This window comes from Ambystoma mexicanum, chromosome 1q (genome assembly GCF_040938575.1).
Source record: "Ambystoma mexicanum isolate Mex_15411 chromosome 1q, UKY_AmexF1_1, whole genome shotgun sequence".
Classification (NCBI taxonomy): domain Eukaryota; kingdom Metazoa; phylum Chordata; class Amphibia; order Caudata; family Ambystomatidae; genus Ambystoma; species Ambystoma mexicanum.
Window position 1 is genome coordinate 39,308,410 of NC_090922.1, and position 24,443 is coordinate 39,332,852.

At 49.7% G+C, this 24,443-nt stretch overlaps 1 protein-coding gene across 3 annotated transcripts in view; it reads right to left on the minus strand.

Annotated features, from left to right (window-relative positions):
• AP1G1 (adaptor related protein complex 1 subunit gamma 1) overlaps positions 1–24,443 on the minus strand; it is a 1,918,561-nt gene that overhangs the window by 154,530 nt on the left and 1,739,588 nt on the right. For all 3 annotated transcript variants that reach the window (XM_069635469.1, XM_069635470.1, XM_069635471.1), the window contains one exon: positions 5,659–5,742. In XM_069635469.1, coding sequence (XP_069491570.1) covers positions 5,659–5,742 — 84 coding nt within the window. The remainder of the gene's footprint in view (positions 1–5,658; positions 5,743–24,443) is intronic.

The following is a 24,443-nucleotide window of genomic DNA, read 5'->3' on the forward strand; positions in this document are numbered from 1 at the left end:
AGGTGGCAAAAGGCTCAATATCAAGCAATATAACTACTCAACATTAAGCAACTCTTACCTCCTCACCAGGCTCACCTTAGGCGAACAGGTTGCGCAGCACTGCCTGGCCGACTCTGGACTCCTCCCTGGAATCCCGATCGACGCAGTAGAATCTCGTGAAGGTGTGCGTCGACCTCCACGTAGCATCCCTGCATATGTCGAGCAGGGGCACACCAGACAGGAACGCCGTAGTAGCAGCGATCGCTCTGGTCGAATGGGCTCTCGGACGGCCGGGCAGCGGTCGGTTTGCCAACCGGTGACAGTGCATGATGCAGCCGGAGAGCCATCTGGAAATGGAAGTCTTCGAGAGAGCCTTCCCTTGATTCACAGGTCCAAAGTTCACAAACAGCTGTGATGTCTTCCGGAAACTCTTCGTGCGGTCCACTTAGAACTTCAGCGCTCTAGCTACATCTAGCGAGTGCAGAGTCCTCTCAGCCTGCGACGAAGGCGATGGGAAGAAAACTGGCAACACCAAGGGCTCGTTGAGGTGGGAGTCCGACGGCACCTTGGGCATGAAGGAGGGGTGCGTCCTCAGCACCACCCTCGTGTCGTGAAAAGTCAAGTATGGAGGCTTGCAAGATAGGGTCTGGATCTCTCCCACTCGTTGTGCAGAGGTGATGGCCACGAGGAATGCTGTCTTCCACGACAAACTTCAACGGCACTGAATGGATCGGCTCGAATGGGGCCCCCATGAGCCTAGTTAGTACCACATTGAGGTCCCACGCTGGGGCAGGGGCCTTCACCGGCGGGAATGATCGGAACAGTCCTTTCATAAATTCCTTCACCAGACGATGAGAGCACAAGGACGCCCGTCCTGTAGTTCTGGTGTAACGTGAGACGGCAGCCAGATGTACCTTGATGGAAGCATGAGATCGGCCAGCCTTGGCCAAAGACAGTAGGTACGGCAATATTTGAGGGGCCGTAATCCGCAGAGGGTTAGGTTAATCTTCTGTGCTCGGCACCAGACAGAGAACCTCTTCCATTTGTGTCCGTAGCACTTGAGAGTTGAGGATGCCCTGGCCTTTGCAAGAACCTCTCTGTAGTCGGCCGGGATGTCGTATCCTCCAAACTCTAGTGCTGCAGAAGCCAGGCCTGCAAGTTCAGCGACTCTAGTTTGTGATGAAGAATGGCGCCTCCTTCTCTGGAGAGAAGATCCGCGTCCGTCGGCAGCTTGACTGGTGTGGACGCTGACAAGTCCAGAAGGTCCGGGAACCAGATCTGCCTTGGCCATGCCGGTGCGACGAGGATCATCCTGCACCGGGACCTCTTGAGCTGGTTGATGAGCCGGAGTAGCAACGGCGGGAATGCATATAGGAACAGGCCGTCCCAGGGGAACGAGAAAGCATCGCCCATGCTCCTCGGTTGGGGAAACCTGCTGGCGAACCTCCGGCACTTTGAGTTCGCCGCCGTCGCGAAGAGATCGATCTGGGCTTCGCCCCATCGTCGGAAGAGTCGGTCCACTTGATCCTGGCGCAGTTCCCACTCGTGGCACGAGCGCAGCTCCCTGCTGAGTGAGTCGGCGATGGTGTTTTTTATCCCTGCCAGATGAAAGGGTACCAGAAACATCCCCTGGGCGATGGCCCAATGCCACAGATCCTGGGCTTCCTTGGACAGGGCAGGGGATCTGGTTCCGCCCTGCTTCCGAATGTAAAACATCGTGGTGGTGTTGTCGGTGAAGATCCTCACCACCTTGCCCTTGAGGGACGAAAGGAAGGACCCGAGGGCACAGAACACTGCGCGGAGCTCCAAGATGTTGATGTGGAGTCTCTTCTCCTCCGAGCACCAAAGGCCTCTCGCGTGGAGACCCCGGTGTGCGCTCCCCAACCTTCCAGGGAGGCATCCCTCGTCACCGTCACCTGGTGGGCCGGGGCTAGGAAGCCTGTTCCCGCTGTCAGATGAGCGCGGACACCCCACTATCGTATCGCCTGACGGAACGTTTCGTCGAGCGAGATCCTGTCCTGGAAGCTGCCCGTCATCTGGATCCAGTGGGCGTCGAGGAATTCTTGCAAGGGCCGCAGCCGAAGTCTGCAATGGGGCACCAGATAAATGCAGGAGGACATCATTCCGAGGAGGGACTTGATAGACCTTACTCTGGCCACGTCCGTGGCCAGTAGGCGTTGCACCTTTCCAAGGATGGTCCTTATCCTTTCCTCCGACGGTGAGGCCCGCCGCGCCACTGTGTCGAGCTGTGCTCCCAGAAACAGGCCGACTTGCGACGGGACCAGGTGGGATTTTGGAACGTTGATGGAGAACCCCAGGTCCGTGAGCAGCTGGACGGACTTCGCAGTGTGTTCCACGGCGAGCTCCCTTGTCCTTGCCCGTATGAGCCAGTCGTCCAGGTAGGGGTAGACGTGGATCCCCTGCAGGCGCAGCCGCGCCGCCACCGGTGCTAGGCACTTGGTGAACACCCTGGGTGCCGATTTTAATCCGAACGGGAGGGCCTTGAACTGGTAGGGCCGCCCTTTGACCATGAACCTGGGGAACTTTCGGTGCCTCTTTAGAATAGGGATGTGGAAGTAAGCATCCTCCAAGTGCAACGACGACAGGAAATCGCCCTCCTCCAGCTGTCCCAGCACATGCTGGAGGGTGACCATCCAGAACTTCCGTGCCTTGATGTATTTGTTTAGTCGTCGCAGGTCCAGGATGGGACGCCATCCTCCTATCTTGAGTAAACTCCGGAGCCCCGAAGCCTCTTCGGGACGAGCACCTTTCCTGAGCATTGCCCGTACTTCCAACAGCAGTTGAGGGACGTGATTTTCCTTCCTGGCCACGGGAGGAATGCGGGGGCACCTCTTCTGGAACTCGAGGGCGTGCCCCAGGGCCAGGGCGTCCAGCACCCAACGGTCGGACTCCCACACGTCGACGAACTTCGTCAGCCGGCCTCCCACCGGGGTGCTTCGGCGGGGGCCCGACCCGACGGACGGTTCAATCTTGCTTGGAGGCCGCTTTGCCTCCTTGACCACCTTGGCGACGACGGCGGGATCCACCTGACTTGCCGCGTCCCCTCTAGGCCTCCTGCGACGAAGACCTTGCCGCTTGACGGTAAGTAGAGGAGCTGCTGCAGGCTCCCTTGGAGGCACCCTGTCTGCCTCCGGAGCTCCGAAAGGACGGCCGTCGCTGTTGGAGCACACCCAGTGCACGGGCCGTCTCCGTGTCCGTCTTGATCGCCTGAAGGGATTCATCAACCGCCTTGCCAAAAAGGTTGTTCCCATCGAAGGGCATGTCCAAAACCTTGGTCTGAATGCCCTGGCGGAAATCCGTCGCCCTGAGCCATCCTCGTCGTCTCAGGCAAACGCTGTTGCCCAACTGATGGAAACCGGTGTCGGCGATGTCCGTAGCCACCGTAATGGTGTGGTCCGAGGCAATCTCACCTTCCTGCAAGATTTCCAGGGCCTCAGCCCTCTTGGCACCCGGAAGGAAGTCCAACAGAGGGGCGATCTTGAACCACAACTCCCTGTCGCAGCGGGCTACGATGGCCAGGGCGTTGGCCGCCTTGATGGTCGTCGCTGCAGATGAGATGACCCGCTGTCCCATCGCATCCAGTTTCCTACCCTCGCCGTCCGGAGGGGAGGTTGAAGTCGAGGCCGATGCCCCCCCTGCTTTCTTCTTGGCCGCCGCCGAAACGACCGAGTCCGGGGTAGGTTGCGCCCTAAGGCACAAGGGGGCAGCGTCAGGGACCCGGTACTACTTCTCGTACCGGTCCCTCTTTGCAGGAGCCGTGGCAGGGTTCTTGAAGAGGGCGAGCCCCTCATCCCAGATGTCATCAAGAAGCGGTACGGCGAGGACCGTCTTCCTTTTAGCCTCACACCGCTGGTAAAGGAACCCCTCCTTTTCCTCGGGGCATAGCTGGAAGAGCTCAGATGCCCTGGAGATCATTACATGGAAGGATCCAATCTCGTCGGGCGGGGACGCCCGGGCAGGGGGTGACGGGGGACACGTCCCGTCGCCTCCGTCATCATCCGTACCCGTCGTAGTCGTGTCCAGGCCTGTATCATCCCCGTGGGTAGTGGACCGGGGGGAAGGCAGAGAAGGCCGCAGAGGCGGGAGAGGAGGCCTAGGATGCGTCCTCCTCCTCTTAAGCGGTGGGGATCGGTGTGCCTCTCTAGCCGGACCCCGTGGGGTGCTGCAGCTGCCTCTGTACATGGCCCTTTCACCACGCTGCCCCGTCGCCCCTCAATCTGCAGTAAGTCCCTCACTAGTGGTTGCCGGCAGGTCCCGGCTGCATTGCACTGTCTTGGGGGCCGGGCTCCTTACTTCCTCTTTGGCGCAGAGGAGAGTCGGAGGAGCCCCCACGGTGTTCCTCCAGGTCCTGTTCCGGGCCTGATCACCGTCGTACTTCTAGAGGGCCGGGAACTGACGATAATCCCTTGTGTCGGCAGGGGTGGGCGAGCCAAACCCCCTTCTCACCTTTGTCACCGGTGGAGGTGCGGGAGGCCAACCCCCACGTCAGGGCCACCTAGTCTCCAGCGTCCCTGAGCTCCTCTATTCTGTCCCTTCCAAGCCGGCAAGCTCAGGAGGCTGGAACTTCTTTCCCGGGCACGGTTTTCTCCGGGTTTCAACCCAGATGTAGCCCTCTGGCTCCGCTGTACACCTGGGAGGGTGGGGGGTGAGGTCTATCCTGCACCTGGGGGGCTGGGTGTGGAAAAAAAAAAAAAATCACTCACACCGGCCTGGGTGACGGAGCTGCGTTTTTAGGCAGCTCCCATCTACACACACCTTAGTGGCCTATGACGTTGAGCATTTTAAGCTGGAAGGTGTCCTGTTCTTCAGGCATATAGGATTGGGAAGGGAAAGTTACCCGAAGGGCCTGGTCTTCTGGTCTGGAGAGTCCCTGGAAGGGTGGCTCCATTTCCTTGTAGAGGAAGAAGAATGATGCTTGGAGAACGTGCGGGCTGAACAAGACCTCTTACGTGGTGCTTCTTGTCTCTGCAGACTGGGAACCTTTTTTCAGTGCGACGGTCAGTGCCATATAACCTTGAACGTGTCAGTTTGTCGCATTCTTTATTGTGGAGAAAGGTTAACAGCTTAGCCTCATGTTCGCAAAGTGCCTTGTGGTGCATCATCCGATATGACCTACAATCCTGTGTGCCGTGCCCCTCAGATTCAGTGTGGATACGAAACAGACATTTGTCATCCGTAGTCGACGCAGGGTTTAAATCCAGAGGTTTTCGATGGATTCAGCACATTCTCAAAAGTCAAGAAGCGGTAAAACTTAGAAAAAAAACAAAGCGTTGTTCCTGGAGCAAACAGAATGCGTGGAAAAAAAGAAAGTAGGGTTAAGGTGCCACAATATATTATGGCCCTATCCAGTGTGAGGCACATAGAGGCATCGGGTGGAGCCGTGCTGTGCCCACTAGTGGCAGAAACGTTACCAAAGAGCAGCTGCACTGGGAGATCCATATCAAAGATGAATAGGCAAAGATGAGCAATCTGTGAGGGGGAAGAATCCATAGAAATAAAACAAATACTTATAACATGACCATTTCTTGCTGTAATTGTACCCTTCTGTCAACCATCTAAAATAACAACCCTATGCAAGGCACTCAAAACATTTTGTTGCTGCCATTAGCTAGATTGCCTTCACTGGCACCACCCACTGTGTGTCACTAAACAACTTACCTGCAGCAACATCATTGAAGAGTGGTTGTGAAGTTAAGCCATCCAATAAGAATTGCGGTTGAGAAATCGGTGGTATTGGTGCTCCTAAAACAGAAATAAAAACATCAATTATCAAAACATAAAAACAAGGGTAAGAAAAACAGCTTGTGCACAGAAAGGCACAGAACACAAGGGTTTGGAACACACATGACTAGGTTCCTCAACCACACACTTCTTTGATGAACAGACAAGAATATAAACATTCACTCTCACCATAAAAGAAAGCTAAGAATGTCTTAGAATATCTGACACCCACTCATATCTTCGTTTAAGAACATACAATATGCAGAACATTAGCTTCAGATAACCTTGATTTAATATGTTGCACACACTTTTTTTCCAACTTGCCCTTCCAATTGCTTTCAGCCAACTCATTCGGAAATTTTAGCTTGTAAGGTTTTACTTCAAATTCCTATCTCCAAATTCAAGTTAAAATGTCCCATGCCTCTTGATGCTGGTGCAGTTTATATCCTCCTTCCATTTCCGCTTTCATGCTGACATATTTAGAATGAAGGCTGTCCGTGAGAATTTGAGAAGACCCTTGAGCGAATGATGTGCAGGTGGGTACTGTGGCTTATACCGAAGAACCATATTACTAAAGTATAAACCAACCCTAATCCTTTCTACAACTGTCTTCCCAAAGACTGTCCAGGGCCCAGCTCTTCATCTCCAACCCCACCCTGGAGCCCAGCTAGCTAGCCCAGCTATCGGTCTCTATCCCCGCCCAGGGCCCTGTTAGGTTTCGTCACCACTGCACCCAGGCTTGGAGGTTGGCAGCATCCTCACCTCTGTGGGAACACTGGTGGAAATGTATACCCTTTCCAAGATGGCACAGTCTTTTGACGATGAGCCCATCACAAGATGGGGGCTCACGTACAGAACGTACTGATGTCTTGGCATCAAGATGGCGACCGTCATACAGAGCCGATCTGAGATCCTGCGAATGCAAGCATAAAGGAAGTGACTTTTCGATAAGGGGTGCGCTGCAACTCTGCTCTCCCTCTTGTTGCCAACGCTCCTTTTCTCTTGTCCTCTTTTCCCTGGTCTGTCACTTCTGCTTTTGCGGTCTTCCAGTCCAGGCATCGCTGCCCTGTGGTACGTCATACTTCCTTATTCTGGTACTCAATTGATCAGTGCTGACTTTGGAGGTCATATCTGCCATCTGGGATACTGTGTGCTGTGCCTCTCCTGCTCTACTACTGAACAGCTTAAGGAGGATTTTTCATGTTCATTGGGTTTCACCTCCTTTAGGACTGTGCTCCTGGGGAGGCACCTGACCCTCTGTTTTCAGGCAAGGTGGCTTCTCAGGGAGACAGGCCTCATCTCTTCCCTGCAAGCCCTCGAGACACTTCTCAGGTAAAGCCTGTCACAAAGGTCCAGCTATCCGTCTCCACCCCTACCCAGGGCCTAGTGGTTAAGCTGGATTTCGAAAATCATCCTGGGGTGGTGAGGGGAGGGGGATTTTGAGGCAGCCACCGTATTATGGTGAACAGCAAAGACACTGACAGTTTAGTCAAACCCAATCAAGTCAAGATAGAATCATTCTCCAACCCCGTTCCAAGGCCCAGCGCCCAGTCTACTCCCCCCCCCCCGGACCACTGACAGGGGCCCAGCTACCAGTCTCCACCCCCCCGACTGGGGCTCAGGTATCACAAGTTTGGCCTTCCACTCTTAGGGAGATTTTTCTTAGGTCTTGTTTCGGAGGGTCCAAATAGATCAACATACATGGCTTACCCGATGTTTCCTCAGAGTTATCCGGACTATCCAAGTGATAGTCGGGCTGTGCAGTCAAGTCAACTCTTCGGGAGGTGAAGGATGGTTTAAAGGTAGAGTATACACTTTTGAGAAGTGCATAATAAGAGAGATCACACAATATATCTGTAATATGTTCCTTATATAATAACTACAAAATATTAAAAGGTAAGCAAGAGACACTTTTCATAATTTTAGAACCAACAAACATGTGACCACAGTGCCATATAATGTTGACATAAGTACATAAAGTCCAAATGAAACTTCAGTGAGGGTCACAGGTGCCTAAACTTAACTGCAAAACCCGAAAGTTGGTCAATGGGCCAATAGCAGCCATTAGCCCAAAATTATCCAGTGGATTTGTCTTTCACAGACCACCATTGTAGGTCTCTGGACACTCCCTCTGAGACCAAAAGGTGGTTTGAAGTCCGCCCCTGAAACAGACCATTGAGAGATCAGAAGCCACTTCAGCAAACCTTATGCGCAGACATGCCTCTGGCACCGCTTCGATGCAGGATGAAAGACTCAGCAAGCGCAGAAAAGACTGGAACCGTAGTCGGATGGAAAACCTTGACTATCTTGAAGATGTTCGCCACTCTGCCCTCGATAAATCGAAGAGACTGAGACAGTGCAACCTGTGACTTCCTGGAGTTCAAGGAGAAGCCCAAGCTGTGCAACAGGCTACACGTCCAGTACAAACAGGCTGGCATTAGATCTGGTGTGTAAGCTAGGACAAGCCAGTCACATAGGTGGAAAAACATGTATGTCTTCTCTCCTGAGGCAAGCCCCCACTACTGCTAGCAGTTTTGTGAAGACCCTGGGTGCCGAGGACAGGCTGAAAGGAAGAAAAGACTTTTAACTGTTAGTGACAGCTTCCCACTTTAAATCTCAAGGAACTTCCCTGTGCTGCCTGTAGATAGCCACATGAAAGTAAGAATCCTGGAATTCAGGGAGACTAGCCAGTCGCTCACGACCAGGCCTCTGAGGAACTGGGCTAGAGTCACAATTGTGAACTTGTCCTTGCGCAAGTACAAGTTCAGAAGCCGCAGGTCCAGGATGGGTCTCGGACCTCTGTCCTGCTTTGGCACTAGAAAATATGGGACTTATTTTATATGTACCAACCACAACCACGTTCCGAGCAGGCTACCATCTCTATGGCACCTTTTGCCAGAAGCTGATGAATCTGTTCCAACGGAAGAGAGGCTCCAGAGGCAAGCGTTGGTGGCGGGGTGGTCTGGACGACAAGAGGAAAAGGGGAGGCGGTATCTCTCCTGTAGGAACTGTAGGGTCCAGGCATCTGAGGTGGTATTTCTCCTTTCCTCGCCAATCTGGGATACCCTGACCCTTAACCCACCCACAGGGGAAACATTTCGGAAGCCCGCTTCATAGGGACTTCACGCTGGGGGACGCACAGGGCACTAAGGAGAACAAAGTGCCTCTTTTGGGTACACAGTGTCCTCTAACCCTCGGGCGTAAGAGGCGAAGGGACAAAAAACCCTACCCAACAGGCTTGTCAGACACTGCTGCTGCAGCGCCAGCCGCAACAACTTGCCCGTGGCCTTAGAGGCTGGACATTTTTGGCACGACACATCAGCCTTGGTGTTGAACAAGTTCATGCCATCAAAGAGCTTCTCCTGGACGTCAGTGGCAAACCCTAATGTCCTCAGCCAAGAAAAGCACCATAAAACGGTGCTGGTAGCCATCGTCCTAGCGGAGCAGTCTGCCGTGCCCAGGCCAGACTGCAACATCTGATGGGAGGCCTCCCTGCCGTCTTTAATAATGATCTGTAAGCCGCCCTGCATCTCCCCTTCTTGAAGGTGTTTGTTCAACTGTTATCACTGACCAGAGACCAAAGGAGAGCACAAGAGGTGTTGATGCATGAAAGACCTAGACTCGAAAATATTCCTGCCCTGCGCATCCAACCGTTTGCTCTCCCTATCCGGGGACAATGATGGGAATGTGGTGGTCTTGCGGTTCATTGAAGCGGGCTGCACACCACCGAACTCTCTGGGGTAGCTTGGGCAGAGAGAAATAAGTGGTACGAAGAGGCCAGTATGCTTCTTGGCCAGGTCATGGTCCACTATGAGGACTGGCGCCGGCCCAGCTCCCAGGTCCTGGTCCACCAAGTCACCCTGTTCCCCGTAAAAATCCTTTGGAAGTCTTTCACCTTCCTGGGGTGGAAAGGTTCCAGTCCAAAAGGGACTTCATCACCATCCTCGTAGTAAATGTGCACCAAATGTGACATATACACCCTTCTTGGGAGCGGAAGGAATTGTTTAGTGCCTATGGTGCCCCGGACCATATGTGGGGGGACCGGCATCCGAAGACTGAACTGTGCACCCCTTCATTGCAATCTTTCTGAATTGTACTGCAGACTCCCTGTCGGCTTCTCTGAGCACGGTGGGATCCGTCGGCTCGGCCAACGGCACAGGCTTCGAGGCCGAAGTCGCTGCAGCCTTGGCAAAGGTCTTGCTCATTTGCAAATTCAAAACCTCCTAATTCCTCTGCTGAACAGCATTTGGCCGGAAAAGTTAACTGCAGTGCCTCTTCCACCTGGGCTTCCTTGGAATGGTGGCTCCTCTTCTTTGAGGACGAAGACGAGTGATGCGGAGTAGAACCGCAGAGCGAACTCTACCTCTTGCAGTGCATCCTCCTCTGTGTCCTCCCAGACGGGTGAATGATCCGCAGTGTTGCACTCCATGCCTGGCAAATTTGAGCAGGTCCGCTTATCCCCTCTCTTATTGTGGAAGAAGGTTAACAGTTTTGCTTTGTGTTCCCGTTGCGCCTTCGGGTCCATCAACCTGCACGATGCGTGGCCTACAAGGCAATAAAAGGCATATACAGTGCAGGTCCGAGACAGACATTTGGTGCCCGCAATCCGGACAGGGTTTAAATCCAGAAGACTGTTAGATTAGGCATTCCAACGAATTCGAGAGGCGGAGCAAGAATAAGTATGAATATTTCGTTAGTAGTACAAATACAGCAGTGTTCCTAGTAGCAAGCAGGGTGTGTGGAAACAAGGAACTGCGGTCACAGGGTACAGCGCCTTTACATATACTGGCCTCTGTGTCAAACCCGGTGTAGGGCACGTAGACGCATCGACGGAACTCTTGTGGAGCCGCGCTGTGTCCCCTGGCAGCGGAAAAAGTTCGTAAAGAGCAGCTGGCACTGAGGAATCTGTGGGAGGAAAGAGTCCATCAGAAAGACTGAAATGGTAGTGACAGACCCGCCACTTTGAACCTCAGGTAACTCCTGTGTCGCTTCAATATAGCCACATGGAAGTACGCATCCTGGAGATCCAGGGAGACTAGCCAGTCGTTCCCATCCAGGGCCTGGGGGATCAGGGCTTGAGTGACCATCTAGCGCAAGTACAATTTCAGAAGTGGCAGATGCAGGATGGGTCTCAGACCTCTGTCCTCCTTTGGCACCAGAATTTCAGAAAGTATGATGATTACCAAGTAGAGTGGGGGAGGGGGAAGCAGGGGGTATTAATTAGGACCGGCAAATGGGATACAGTATTACAGTTGCATAAACTGCAAGGCCCAGGCGTCCGTGGTGGTAGTGTTCCATTCCTTGCCAAACAAGGATATCCTGCCTCCCACAGGGGACTGGTGGTGGAACCCCACTTCAGAGGGACCTTGCTCTGGGGGTATCGCAGGACACAGTGTAAGTGCTGCCCCAGCGCTCTAAACCTGTAAGGACGGCGCTGACCCTGCCTGCTCAATGACCTACTCTACCTCTTTGTGCATAAGTGGTGAAGGGGCGAAAAACCCCTTTCTCCTGTTCGCATGTCACTATTGCTGTACTGCCAGCCCCGTGACGTGGTGGTAAGCCTTAGTGGATTGGAACTTTTGAAGCAACTCGTATGCCTTGGTTGCAAAAAAGTTCATGCCATTGAAGGGCACGGTCAGAGGTTTCTCTTGGACCTCAGTAGTAAACCCTATTGTCCTTAGCCAAGTGAACCTTCGCAAGATCAGCACTCAACATTCCTAAAAGAGCACATATCCGAGGCAAGAAGAAACGCCCACTGGCTGCCGGTCAAGGAAAGGACCATCTTTGAAACCTTATCGATAACGCCCAGATGCCTGTCCAACTCCACCCCTCCACCAGTATACGACTCAAGCCTAGTCCTTCAGACCTGTCAGGAGGGCTTACATCCGCAGACTTGTCCTTCCCAAATCCTACCGAGCTAAAAGTGGAGGGGCCAGTTAGTTTCCCCTCCGTAGCTGCTCACCAATGGAACTAGCTCCCACCACAACTAAGAGCGGAACAATTGTATTGGTCCTTCGGAAAGGCACTGAAATCCTGGCTGTCTTGAGCCCTATGATTGGTATGCTCCTTTTTGCTCTGTTTCTTTCTTTCTTCCCTTCCCTGCTCTCCACAGTTGTAACAGCGCCTTGATACCCTATAGTTATATGCGCTTAATAAATGCAAAAGAAAAGAAGGACATTGCTGGGGGCCATCATCCTTGCGACGCAGTCTGCAGTGTCCATACCAGAATGCATTATCACATGGGAGGCGTATTTGCCGTACTTGATGAGGGCTTCAAAACCTTCCTTTATCTCCCTTCAGGTGATGCGCTCCGACGCCTCGGTCATAAACTACCGCAGGGCAAACGAAAACTTGTCCAGAGCGCAAGAGGTGTTGACATACCGGAGACAAAGGCTTGAAGAAATGAAAATAAATCTGCTTATCCAATGTTAGTGAGAATTTTTATTTCTGTGCCAATTACCTTTAACCTTAGAGACCCCCAGCTCTTTTTCTGGACTCAAGGCTTTTTAATTTTTACTTCCGAGTGTGACCTTTTTCTCACTCATGTGTCTTCCTGACTATGGTTTTCTATGTTCCTTACTGGTAAACTCCATATGCATCTGCTTTTGTGTTGCGACACACAGCACCTTTTGTGCAGTGCCACTGAGAAGTCCCTTGGACTTCTCTTAATGTTTAACTACATTTTCTTGGGTGAACTACTGTTCCGAAGAATTGTAAAATGACCCCTGTCTTACTTAACTTTATTTTATGGCTCCAGCACACACCACCCTATATGGTGTGCTGGGGAGTTACATAGTAACTTCTTTAACCCATTCCTGATGCAACATTTTGTTACACTAACTCACTTGAATGGCTGATGGCGGTTGTAGGTGAAAGGGTCGACTGCAATTGATTTGAATACAATAATTTCGAGTCAAAAGGACCGGAAAAAAAAAAAGGTTGAATTTCTTTTTTGGGGGTGGTCCCCCCCCGAAACTGCTGTTTTTGTTGTAAAAAATTCTTTTTTCCCCTTATACGGAAACCAAAAAATAAAAATACATTTTAAAAAAAGTATTCGACTTTTTTTCCCATTCTTTTTGTTTCGAATCTATTGTAATTCGAAACAATGTATTCAACCCTTTGACTGGACACCCCAATTGCAGTAGTTTCTTTTTTACTACGTAGTGATATGTATCTGCAGGCTGATACCTCAGTTGTAGTGCTGTACCCAAGGCTGCCATTTTCTCAGAATGGCCCCGTCTTCTTTTTTCGACATTTCTGGTTAGTTTCTTCTGGGCTTTTACTCCGTTTGCATCAGGTTTGAGTCCTTTGTGTATTTTGCCTTTGGCGGGCTTCAGCCCTGAAGCCCGCCCAGGTTTCAGTGTGTCTGGAAAGGCAGGACGTGAGGGAGGGTCTTGAAACTTCCCTGTCCTTTGTCTCTAGGTGTGCCTGAGTGAAACCAGTTCCAATTCCAATTTAGCTGCCTGGCTGTCCTGCAGGACAGCCACCCTGCTGTGTGATTGAAAGCCTAGGGCTGTGAAAGAATGGGAACTTTCATAAAACTGTGAGGTTTTCGGGACTAAGAGCAGAGCCGACCACTGGAGGACAACATCCGAAGCAGAAGACGAGAGAAGATGGCAGCAGCACCCTCCTGAAGCTCGCGTTGCCCAGTGAAGCCCTGCAGCTGTGCTGACTACCGTTTTTTAATCGACAGGGAAGGCACATAAAAGAACGACTTTCTCCCTATGCTTAAGGCCAAGGATAAGTCTTGCTGCCCTATTCTGGATTAGCTGGAAGGGTCGCAGAGTGGAAGATGGTAGATTCAGGAGGAGGCTATAACAATAGTCAAGTATAGAGAGAACCAGGGCTTGGGTCACATTGAGCCTCTGGGGGGAAAGTGAAAAAGGGAGAATTCCTTTGAGAAGGAACAGCTGAAAGTGGGACTTCTTGGCAATGTCCTGAGTGTGAGAGAGGAAGGAGAGAGTGGAGTCGAAGATAACTGAGGTTAATGGCTTCAGAAGAGGGCGCAGGGGGAGAGCCCAAAGAGGAAGGCCAGAGTGAAGGGAAGAGAGAAGCAGCAGGGGTCCCGTTGGGAAGGATCTCTATTTTACAGGCGTTGAGGCAGAGATTGTTGGTGGTGCACCAGGACTGGATGGCAGATAGGCAGTCAGGGATGATGGAGGGAGCAAGAGGGTCGGCAGGGACTTTGAAAAAGAGATGTGTGCCATCTGCTGCAACTTTCCAAGGCTGCAGAAGCCCAATACTTGGGGTACCTCGATCGCATTGTCTTCCGAAGCCCGAATCCGGCCAGATCTTCGTGGGCATCCAGAGGACCCCACAGAAGCAAGAAATCCACATCCAGACTCCCAGCACCAGAGTCCAGGACCGACGGATCAAGGGAATCCTAACCAGTGCTTTTCGTTCTTCTTTGGCACTGAGAAAAAGGCGCCAAAACCACTAAGAGCTGCTGAATCGACGGAAATCCATTGCTGCAGAGTCCATCTCTCTCAAGTGCTGCCACAGGAGCCTGCCAGACATCCTCCGTTTCGGTATATTTGCCATTTGGGGCGCTTCCCATCTTTGGTAGTGCGATTTAACCCTTCAATAAGTTGACATCAACTTACGTGCATTGGCCTTACAGCTTGTGCTTTCCAAATGTGACTCCTCTCGAGTTGCTGTGATTTCTCTTTTAAATACCGACTATTTAAGAAAATTTTTCTAAGAAGAAGAGCATCAGAACTTTCACTTTGCCCATTGAAATTGGTTGTCTTGGCTCCCTAAAAGCCTCCTCCTGAACCCTCACAGTGCTTGTTCCCTCACAGGTTTTAATGTTTACCACTTTAATGCTGGGATAATGGAGTGCCTGCATCCCTTTGGGAGAATCTAACTGTTCTTATAACCTATCAGTCTGTTCTGATCTAACCCTAACCTTTCCTTCCTTAAATAACTCAATATTGCAAAGGTGATACTATATAAATGCTATACTGACCTCAAAGTACGTCACCCCTGGGTGCTGGAACATGTTTAACATATGAAGGAATGAGTCACCTCCTTTACTGTTCACTTTTTTAATTTAATCCCAACTGGAGATTGATGTTACAGCTAATAACGTTTTTTAAACAATGCTTTCAATATCCTTGTGTATAAATAAATCATTTATTATATAACTAAGTGCGTAAGTGTTTAATTGGACACTTGTGTTTACTGATTTCATTGTACAGCTCTACAGCTCACATTACCCCTCTTAAAATAAGCCTAGCTGCTCAGTCAAACTACCAACGTGTGTAGTATAGGCCTATATTAAAAGGTTGGTTACCTAATACCAAGAGATAAGTCTTGTGTAGTCCCACACCGGTTGGACTGCACAAATTCTTACCCAACACCCAATGTGTCCAGTCTCTTGCTCAATCTATCTATCTGGGATGACTTAAACACAAACACAGACAAATAAAGAAATGGATGAGCACCAACAGCCATAAACTCAACAAAACAGAAATCATATATTAACTTTATTTATCTTATTCAAACAAGTACATGCAAGATAAAATACAATCAAAATCAACATGAAATATTGCATATCTTAACACGTACATCTATTAAAATCGCCATATCCCAATGAATCAAATAAAGAAATATTCATTAAAAAAAAGATTTAAAAAACTATATACAATGGAAATCATGATCACACCTAACAGCCCGTCGAACCTATGCCACATTCCATGGCCTACTGAAATGGGAAACAGAGGGGGGTCTGGAAAAATCTAAAGCCCATTGACTTGTTCTTGGGTGGAGGGCCCCTGGGAGAGTCTCAACCAAGTCTTTAGCTCACTGTTCTTTTCACAGAGAAGAAATGTCCCCGCATATCCTAAGTAGTTAAAAACATCTGAATATTAATGGACGAAGACTGAACACTCGAACCACAAGTCAATGCAGTAGTAAAGAAGTGCTTCTTCCACCTACACACAACCAAGCAGATACTCCTATTCCTCACCTTCCTACACAGAACACTTGCAGTCCTGTCAAGAATAGACTACGTCAACAAGATCCATCTTTGAATGCCGGAATACCTCACCAAAAAAACTCCAATAAATGCAAAACCCAGCAGCAAGACTACTCCTCAGACTCACCAAGACAGAACATATCACACCAGCTCGGAGATCCCTAGAGTGGCTACCGTAAAGAAAAAGTCTTCAAAACACGTTGCATAACCCACAGAGCAATCCAAGGCCAAGGAGCAGAATTCACACAGGAATAAATCTCCATCTACAAACCAAACTGAATGTTGAGGTCCAGCAATGACATTCGCCTCGAGCCAAAACAATATGAAAGAGTTGAAATTTGGTGGACCAGCATTCTCCTGCATCTCAGCAAAAAAATGCAGAAAATTACTAAAAACATGGCTCTTTAACTCACCAAGCTAAACAGGAAATAGCATCAAAGATAGACAGTCAACCACAACAAGGAGAGACGCACAAAACCAAAATACAATCAAAACCGGGACCCACAGTGAAATAAAGCATTTTAAAACAAACCACCACACCAGAATATTAACCCTACCAAACGAGAAAGACACATACCTCTACCACAGCAGAATCTTGAAACAACCACAAACTGCACACACTTCGCAACACCAAACTCAACCAAACACTTTAAGGAAAATTAAACCACAGACACGCAAACCACCCCCATAAACACATACACACATTCACCAAAACACCACGAAACCCTTACCAACTAAAAGCAAATACAACACAGTGACTGTTTTATTTTCTGAACTGAAGCTACCAACAGCACAACAAAACCCTTGTCCTCTCCATCTCACTAACCCTCCCAAGCTCATATTTCCATCACTGGCCCCTTCACTGCCTGTTTGAAAGACAATAAAAACTCCTTTTTAGGACCCTTGGTACAGGATTGTCAGTCTGGTTGCATCGTGAAGGAGCGTCGACCACCTTTGCCATCAGCTGCTGAAAAGTGTCCTGTGACTTGCCAAGGGTGGCAGCAGGTCTACCTCTAGTGAGGTGTCCAGGCCACTTGATTCCTGTAAGTTGGCCGCTAGGTCAACACAAAATCACCTTGCTCCCTAGCACCCCGCTGGGATATCTCTCATTTCTCTGGGCTGGAAGGGCTCCAGTCCAAAAGGGGCAGGATCGCCTTCCTCTTCATAAACGTCCTCTAAATGGGACATGTATGACCTTCTCGGGAACGGGTGCAACTTTTTCGCGACTCCTGCATCACTGGCGTCGGTCAGTGCTTCTGGAATGGGATCTGAAGTCAAGTGACCAATGTCTGTAGACAGAAAGGTGTGCACTTTTCCTGCAATCTTGTCGCGTCTCATTGCGGTGTCCCTGTCGGCTTCTCCAAACGCAGAGACAAGAGCCGTTTTACAGGTGATCAACTTAATATGACAAAGATATTGGGCCAAAGGGTTTAGGAGTCTGAGCTGCTAGAACCACATTAAGGTCCCAAACTGGATCTGGTCTGGTGATCCGAGGGTATATTCTTCCTAGACACAGAAGATGTTTCTTGACCACTGGTTTTGATGAAGTTTCGAAAGGATCTGATAGCTGCCAGGTATGTGCAGCATGAATCAACCTGTACTACGTATGGGCAAGATATTCAGAAAATGATAGCATGCTATTTGTTAGGGAGAATTCTCAGAAATGTGCCAATTCCTTCCACCTTAGAGAACCCCAGCAACTTTGCTGGATTTTGAGGACTTGATTTTTTTAACCGTGAGAGAGCGAGACCCTTTTTCCCACTCTCTCATGTATTTTAATGTCATTTTGAACACTGTTTCTTTTGGTTGTGGAGTCTAACAAACTCCATAGGCATCATCTGTTACATTGTCTCACACAGCACCTTCAGTGCAGTGGCACAGGGAAGTCTTTTAGATTTCCCAAAGGTTTGAATACCTTCTCTGGGATAAACTACTGTTTCCCAGAGCAGTAAAGTGAAATTGACTTTACTTACATTTGTAACTTTCTAGACCCAGCACACACTATCTTACAATAGGGTGCTGGAGGGGTTACTTAGTATCACCTTTGTCTAGCTTCTCATGTAACATTTTTATGTTACCCTTTCCTAGATGAATGGATGGTGGCAGTGGTTTACTTTTAACTACCGTGGTGTTCATAACCGCGGGATGCGTTCGCAGCAACAGTAAAGTACCCAAGGGTGCCATTTTTGTCAAAATGGCCTGGTCTTTTTTCACAATTTCTTTGTGGAAAGGTCCTTCTTGAGATTTACTCTGCGCGCCAAACCAGGTCTGGTCCCTTTCTTCGCTTTGCCTTTGGCGGGATTCACGAGTAAAGCCCGACCCTGGCTCCAGGATGTCTGGGGTGCGCAGGAAGTGACGGAGGTGCCCGAAACTACCTGTGCTTAGTCTCCCAGGAGACCCAAATGCACTCTGTAGTGAATGGCCGACCGACTGTCCGGCAAGGACAGCCACCCTGCTGGGTGACTGACAGCTAGGCTGGAATGAATGGGAGAGAACTGAATAAAAGGCGAGGCTTTTAGCTTGGAAGAGAGTCGACCATTGGACGAAGGTACCGAAGAAGAACTTGAAGAGGACACTTGCAGCAACTCCTGGACCGTTGGTTTGCCCGGTGGAGCCCTGCTGCTGTGCTGAAACTCCAAATTCGTATCGACAGAGAAGCCCCTGCAAGGACGACTTCTCCCCTTGAGTTGGTGGGACCAATCAACTCCAAAGTAAGCCACTTGGACATTCTCTCGGAGCTGGTTGCATTTCCCCAGAGTTTCTGCTAGAAACCGAAACGCCAGGGAGAGGAACACCAGATTGTGTGCTTTGCTTTTAAGTTGGCCAAGAGCTCCAGGAAGATCCTCTGGACTCCCAGGAAGCAGGACTGACCGAGCCCCCTCAACAGAGCGCGGGACCCAAGAAGCAAGGAAAGTCCATCTCGACAGCCAGAAACCGCCTTGTTGCTATTTGCAGTAGTCGCGAGGAGCTGAAACACTTAAGTGCCACTTATTGGAAAGATTGCTGGTTGCGAGCGGTGACCATTCCATCGCAGTGCAGGAGTCCCCAGAAGTCCTTCCTCTTGTTCCCATGACTGAGACGCAGGAACACCGGAATCTGCAGAGCTGCACAGGAACAGAAGTCATCTGCTGCACTTTTTCTTCGATACAAAGGTACTGTAAAGTTTGAGAGAACTTAACTCTTGTTGTAGAGTTGCTTGCATCTTCTACTACTCACAAGCATAAACAGCTTGTGGCCCGACATTGATTCTTCTTTTCTTCAAAGACTTCTAAAATATTGCGCAAAGACTTTTCTACTTACCTACCAGAAGCGTGACAGCCCATATAGGACTTTTGCCTATTGGCTTAACCTGTTATACCGAATGACTCTGCTTAGGGGATCCAAAAGTATTTGCCTGCTTAAGAATATTTGTGGTCTCTTCTTTGTTCTAATAACCCTTTCCTTTGACCAAGTTCTAAGAGTATTCTAAATACCAAGAGTAAGATATTAATGTCCCCAGCACCCTAGCTATTGAAGTCACCTGAGGGTGTAGGTTGTGACTGTGGGCCATCCCAAAAGGGTTTTTACTGATTTAGAAACTAAGAGTGTGTAGTTTTGAAATGTACGTGTGTGTGTTGCTTTTATATTGCTCCCTTCTGAAGAAGGCTTATTCTAACTGACTGATGAATTAATAATTGTTTATTCAAGAAACCATGCGTGTAAGCGTTTATTTGAATAGTTGTCACTGTGAATCTCTATGTAACTCCCCTACAAGCTCACATTCACCCCTCTTAAGATAGGCCTGGCTGCTCAACACACTACCAACCTGTGTAGTACAGACTTATACCAAAGGTTAGGTTCCTATTGCCAGGTGGTCAGGGTTGTTGTAGTGCACCCAAAGGGTACTGCATAGAATCTTGCCTAACACCATTAAAGGAGCATGAAAGGGGGTTGACATTATGGTCTTTAGCCCAAAAGCAGAATTGAGGCCACTTGCATCCTGGTTTGATTCCTTGCAAGCATTCTGAATTATTTGCAGATTTTGCTGGGAAAGGCCAAGGTTCCCCAAGGATAGCTCCTAGGGAATCCAGGCTGAGAGAGCTAGCCTGTAGGGAGCTGGGTGGATCACCAAACCGCTCTGTTGTGTTAACAGGTGATGTTACCCTGTCTAACTGCATGGGCCTTAGCTGGGACAGATGAAGATCGGTGGACCATACGCTTGATGGCCAATGAGGAGCTATTAGAATCATCCTATAATTGTCGGAGTACCTGATATTGCAGACAATCCTTTGTAAGAGAGGGGTTGGTGGGAAGCTGTAGCATCACAAACTGTTACGGGGTACCTCAAATATGTCCTATAAGGAACTCCCGCCCTGACCTGGCCATGAGGCAAAGAGGGCATTTGGTGTTCTCATCTGTAGCAAACAGGACCACAAGAAACTGGGGTCGGGAAAATCAGGTAAGGAAGACTCTCAGCCTAGGCTTAACCCCAGTGAGGATCAGCAAGTGAACAGGAGTAATGCACCAGACCCTGGCCAAAAGATAAACAATGCCCGTAGGGTATGGAGGAAGATGACTAACCAGTCCCTGCAGATTCTCCTTAGGCCAGTGAACACATCACCTAGCTAGTAATAGTGCTTGTACTAAAGACAGCCTGACGATCTCTGGACAAGCTTAGAAACCATGACCGCGGAGGTGACAATTGAGGGAAAACCCAGAAAGGGCAACTAGGGGGTGACAAAGAGCATGACGTGGGGTATAGGGGGGGGGGGGGGGAGGGGGAGAGGTGTGACCTATTCTGATTCCTGGGGTGGGAGGTGTGACGCACTTGGATGGATTTCAGGGATGGGAGTTGTGGCACAGTTGGGTGAATTTCAGGGGGTGGGCGGCGAGGTGTGATGTACTTGGGTGGATTTTTAGGGGGAGCTGGGGCACACTTGAATGGATTCCTAGTGTGGCAGTTGTGGTGCGCTTGGATGGATTTCGGGGGTGTGTGTTATGGAACACTTGAATGGACTTCCAGGACTTTCACAAACAATCCGTACTAATAAACTCACTCCTCTACATACACCTCTCAAACTCTGGACTTAACACAAACAGACCTCATACAGGAACACAGTCCGCACATACCTCACAACACCACAACAACAAAACAAACCACACAATCTCGCACAACAGCACATGGTGGCCAACTTCAGAAAAATCACATTTATGCTCAGTGAACTGTGTTTCCGAACTGAAGCTGCCAAAAGCACATCACAGCTCTCTGGCTCTTTTCCCGCTCAACCCTAACCATCCAACCACCCTCCTCGTATTACAGAGCTGCCCGTGTGCCTGGAGACCACACAAGTGGCATCAGTGCGCCGTATAAAAACCTTTAGCATACAGATGACAACACTTGTTTAACACAAAGTTAAATGCTTCTTGGTTTAGTTCCCACTCATAACAGTGATTCCGAGCTTGCTGTCCGCTTGCAAATTGTCTTCCCCTGGCAAGTACGCTGCCCTAAGGACAATACCCTGAGCCAGCGCCCAGGTCGAACTGTGTACTGCCAGTTTGCATAGTGTGGGGGACCTCATCCTTCCCTGGTTGTTGATATAATACATAGCAGAGTTAGCGGGGCTAGCCAACACTAGGTCGTACTGTATCATCGGCTGGAAGGATCTCCGAGCTAAAGCAATGGCCAACATGTTTAGATAATTTGTGTGATCATTCTCCACTTTAGACATGAATGTGACTCTAGAGTGGCACCCCACCGATCTACGGACGAATCTGTTGTAATCGCTACAGAATGCGGGGCTGGTTGAAAAGGAGCTTCCATCGTTACGTTGAACTTGTGTATCCACTGTTGCTTCACTTCCCTGGCATTTTGCTAATTTTGTCATGGGGGAAACTTCAGAATATCAGTACTGGGAAAACTAAGTTTCCCTTCTGTCTTTAACTTTTTACCTGTTGTGGTAACTTTTCCAACAGTGCACACATCATCTTACAAGGCAGTGCATGGGGATACTTTTGTAGCACCCTAGACTTTTACACTGGGGATTTTTGGTTACTTTTTAATGTGCCCAAGGACTAGCTGGTGGCAGTAATTACATACGTTTCTCATTTATTTTAGAGTGCACATTCACGTTTACCGCTTTCTGGCTACCAAAAAGTGGCTAGTGTCCTAAAATGACCATGCCACAAGGTTTTATGCTTATCCTTTAGCCATTTTGTTTCTTGGCCTTCATCCTGCCCTCACAGGCCAGGAATTCCCTAATATGGTCATGCATTTGCCCATGAAAGCCACCACTTTCACGGGCTAGTGCCTTGTCCCAGGAAGTGGGTGGGAATGTCTGGTCCCATTCCACAACTGTGGTACCTGAAAGTTTGGTGTGCATGTATGAGTGAAACCCATGGTGGTCCCTGATTGGACCACTGCTGGCTGAGTGGGTGGTGCAGGGCCTTCCCATTGGTGTGCTGGTTTTTGCAATGATTCTGGATTTGGGATTGCAGATCAGCATTGGAACCAAGTATCCTGTGTAGCCGTCCATTCGACTTGAACGCCTACTGATGACTCCTGATGATGCCTGGCCACCTTTCCTGCAACTGACCCGGTGAAGCCCTGCTGACCTAACTGACCTGAGAAGGCCCACTGGGGTGCTTCGACCATTCAACTGGTGGATGTTGATACTGGTGACAGTTTCCCTGTCAAAAGCAGGGGCTAGAGAATGTCAGACCATGCGAGGAATCACATCAAGGAAGAGGTCAACAAGGCGCTTGACCGTAGAGTCCCAGAACACTCCACCAGTCCATGAGCTAGTCCGGTTGCACTAGTGCTAAAAGCAGGGACCAAAGAATTAAGGTTCTGCGTGGACTAAAGGACCTTGAATTCAGTCACCAAGATGGATGCCCATCATTTGCCAAAGCCAGATGAACTGGTGGATACATTTGGATCTGCTAAGTTCCTCAGTACATTTGTCTTGACATCTGGTTATTGGCAAATAACCATGCCAAGGAACAAACATCTTTTTCTACCCCAGAAGGCTTGTACCAATTTAAGGTCATCACTTTTGGACTCAAAAATGCACCTGCCACTTCTCAGAGAATGGTAAATCATGTTCTGAATGGGCTAGAGAACATCAGCATGGCATACTTGGATGAACTAGCAGTGTTCAGCCACACTTGTAAGAACATCTCCACCTGGAACAACTGTTGCAGGCTACCCAACAGGCCAATCCGACCATCAAGGCAAGCAAATGTCAAGTTGGTCAAAGTAAAGTGATCTACCTTGGCAATGAGGTAGAAGTGGGTAAGATAAATCCCTTGCCCAGCAAGGTACAGGCTGTACAAGACTAGGCCACCCCAACTACTCAGACTCAAGTGAGAGCCTTCTTGGACCTCACAGGATACTACAGGAATTTCACAGAGAACTACGAGACCATAGCCTCTCCTTTGAATACTGCATCTTCTCCAAAATACCCCCAAGAGGGTAACATGGACTCAGCAAGCATGTCCACGGGTTGAAAGATGCCCTCTGTAAAGCTCCAGTGCCTAGAGCCCCAGATTACACTCAGGCCATCTTAATGCAGACTGATGCATCCAATACAGCGATTGGGTGTGATGAATTCTTCAGAGTCCTCATAGAAACTGTGCCTGAAGTCTCCTCCAGGTGGATGGGGGAAGGCAGCCGTTACCTGATGCGAATCCTGGTGGTGGTATTAGTGGGGAGGATCACTGGGGAGGAGAAGGGCCCCAGGGGAATGGGTTGGCTCCGTTGGGAGGGACACAGTATTGGTCTTCTTCAGAAGGGGAGATTTCTATGACAAGTCGACCACTGGAACAGAAGAACCGAAGAAGACTAAGAACTTGGAGGCCTGCAGCCCCTTCCAGCAACTGCAAAGAGACCACTGCTGTCCTGATCCTGTTTTCTAATCGACAGAGGGGCTCCAAAGAGAATGACTCCTTCCCTTTGGCTGGTGGGACTAACTAGCCATAAGACGATCTGCAAAACGAGCCAACCCACGACGTGCTTGAACCTACCTGGGCTGCAAATGTGTCCACACAGTGAAATATACAATGATTTTGCTTAGATCAGTAAGTACACATATGCCAGCATTGGATCTTTCATAGATTCACATGCTATGAATATTCCCCGTCAGGCTGGGATGTCCTTGGGCACTTCAGGTAGGTGTATGACGTCGCTCCATTGCCCCCAGAAGGAGTGGACACCGTACAGTACCCTAAAGGCTGTCGGACACTGGGACTGACGATGATCTTGACCAGTTGGACGGCGTGGTTGACACGCATTCGTCCCACACGGATGAATTTGGCTATTTCATCACATGTGATGGGAACCAGATCACATTCTGCTCAGGGACTCATCCCTGGATGAGGTGGGGACCTTTCCCGTGCTCACGTCCAGAGCGGCCAAGAAGTATGGCCTTGCCCCAGAGGAGCAGCAAAAAGAGTGTGCTGTATCAGCGCAGGAAATCTGTAATGTCCACCCCGCTCTTAGAAGACAGCCTAGTCACCTTGGCACATCCTGCAACTGCCCTGGCTAAAAAGGACTGGTTCGACAAACTACTGGGCCCTGGAGAGAGCTGCCACCTGCCTCGGCACCAAACTCAAGCCTGACTTGGTGTTGTCTGCAGCGGCCAGGAAAAGGTTGGCTATCCCATCGTTGTCCTGCTCTGTCCCTCCGGACAAGGAAGGCAAATGCCTCGACATCTTCTGCAAGAAGGTTATTACCATCGCAGCCACGACTGTCAAGGTAGCAAATGCA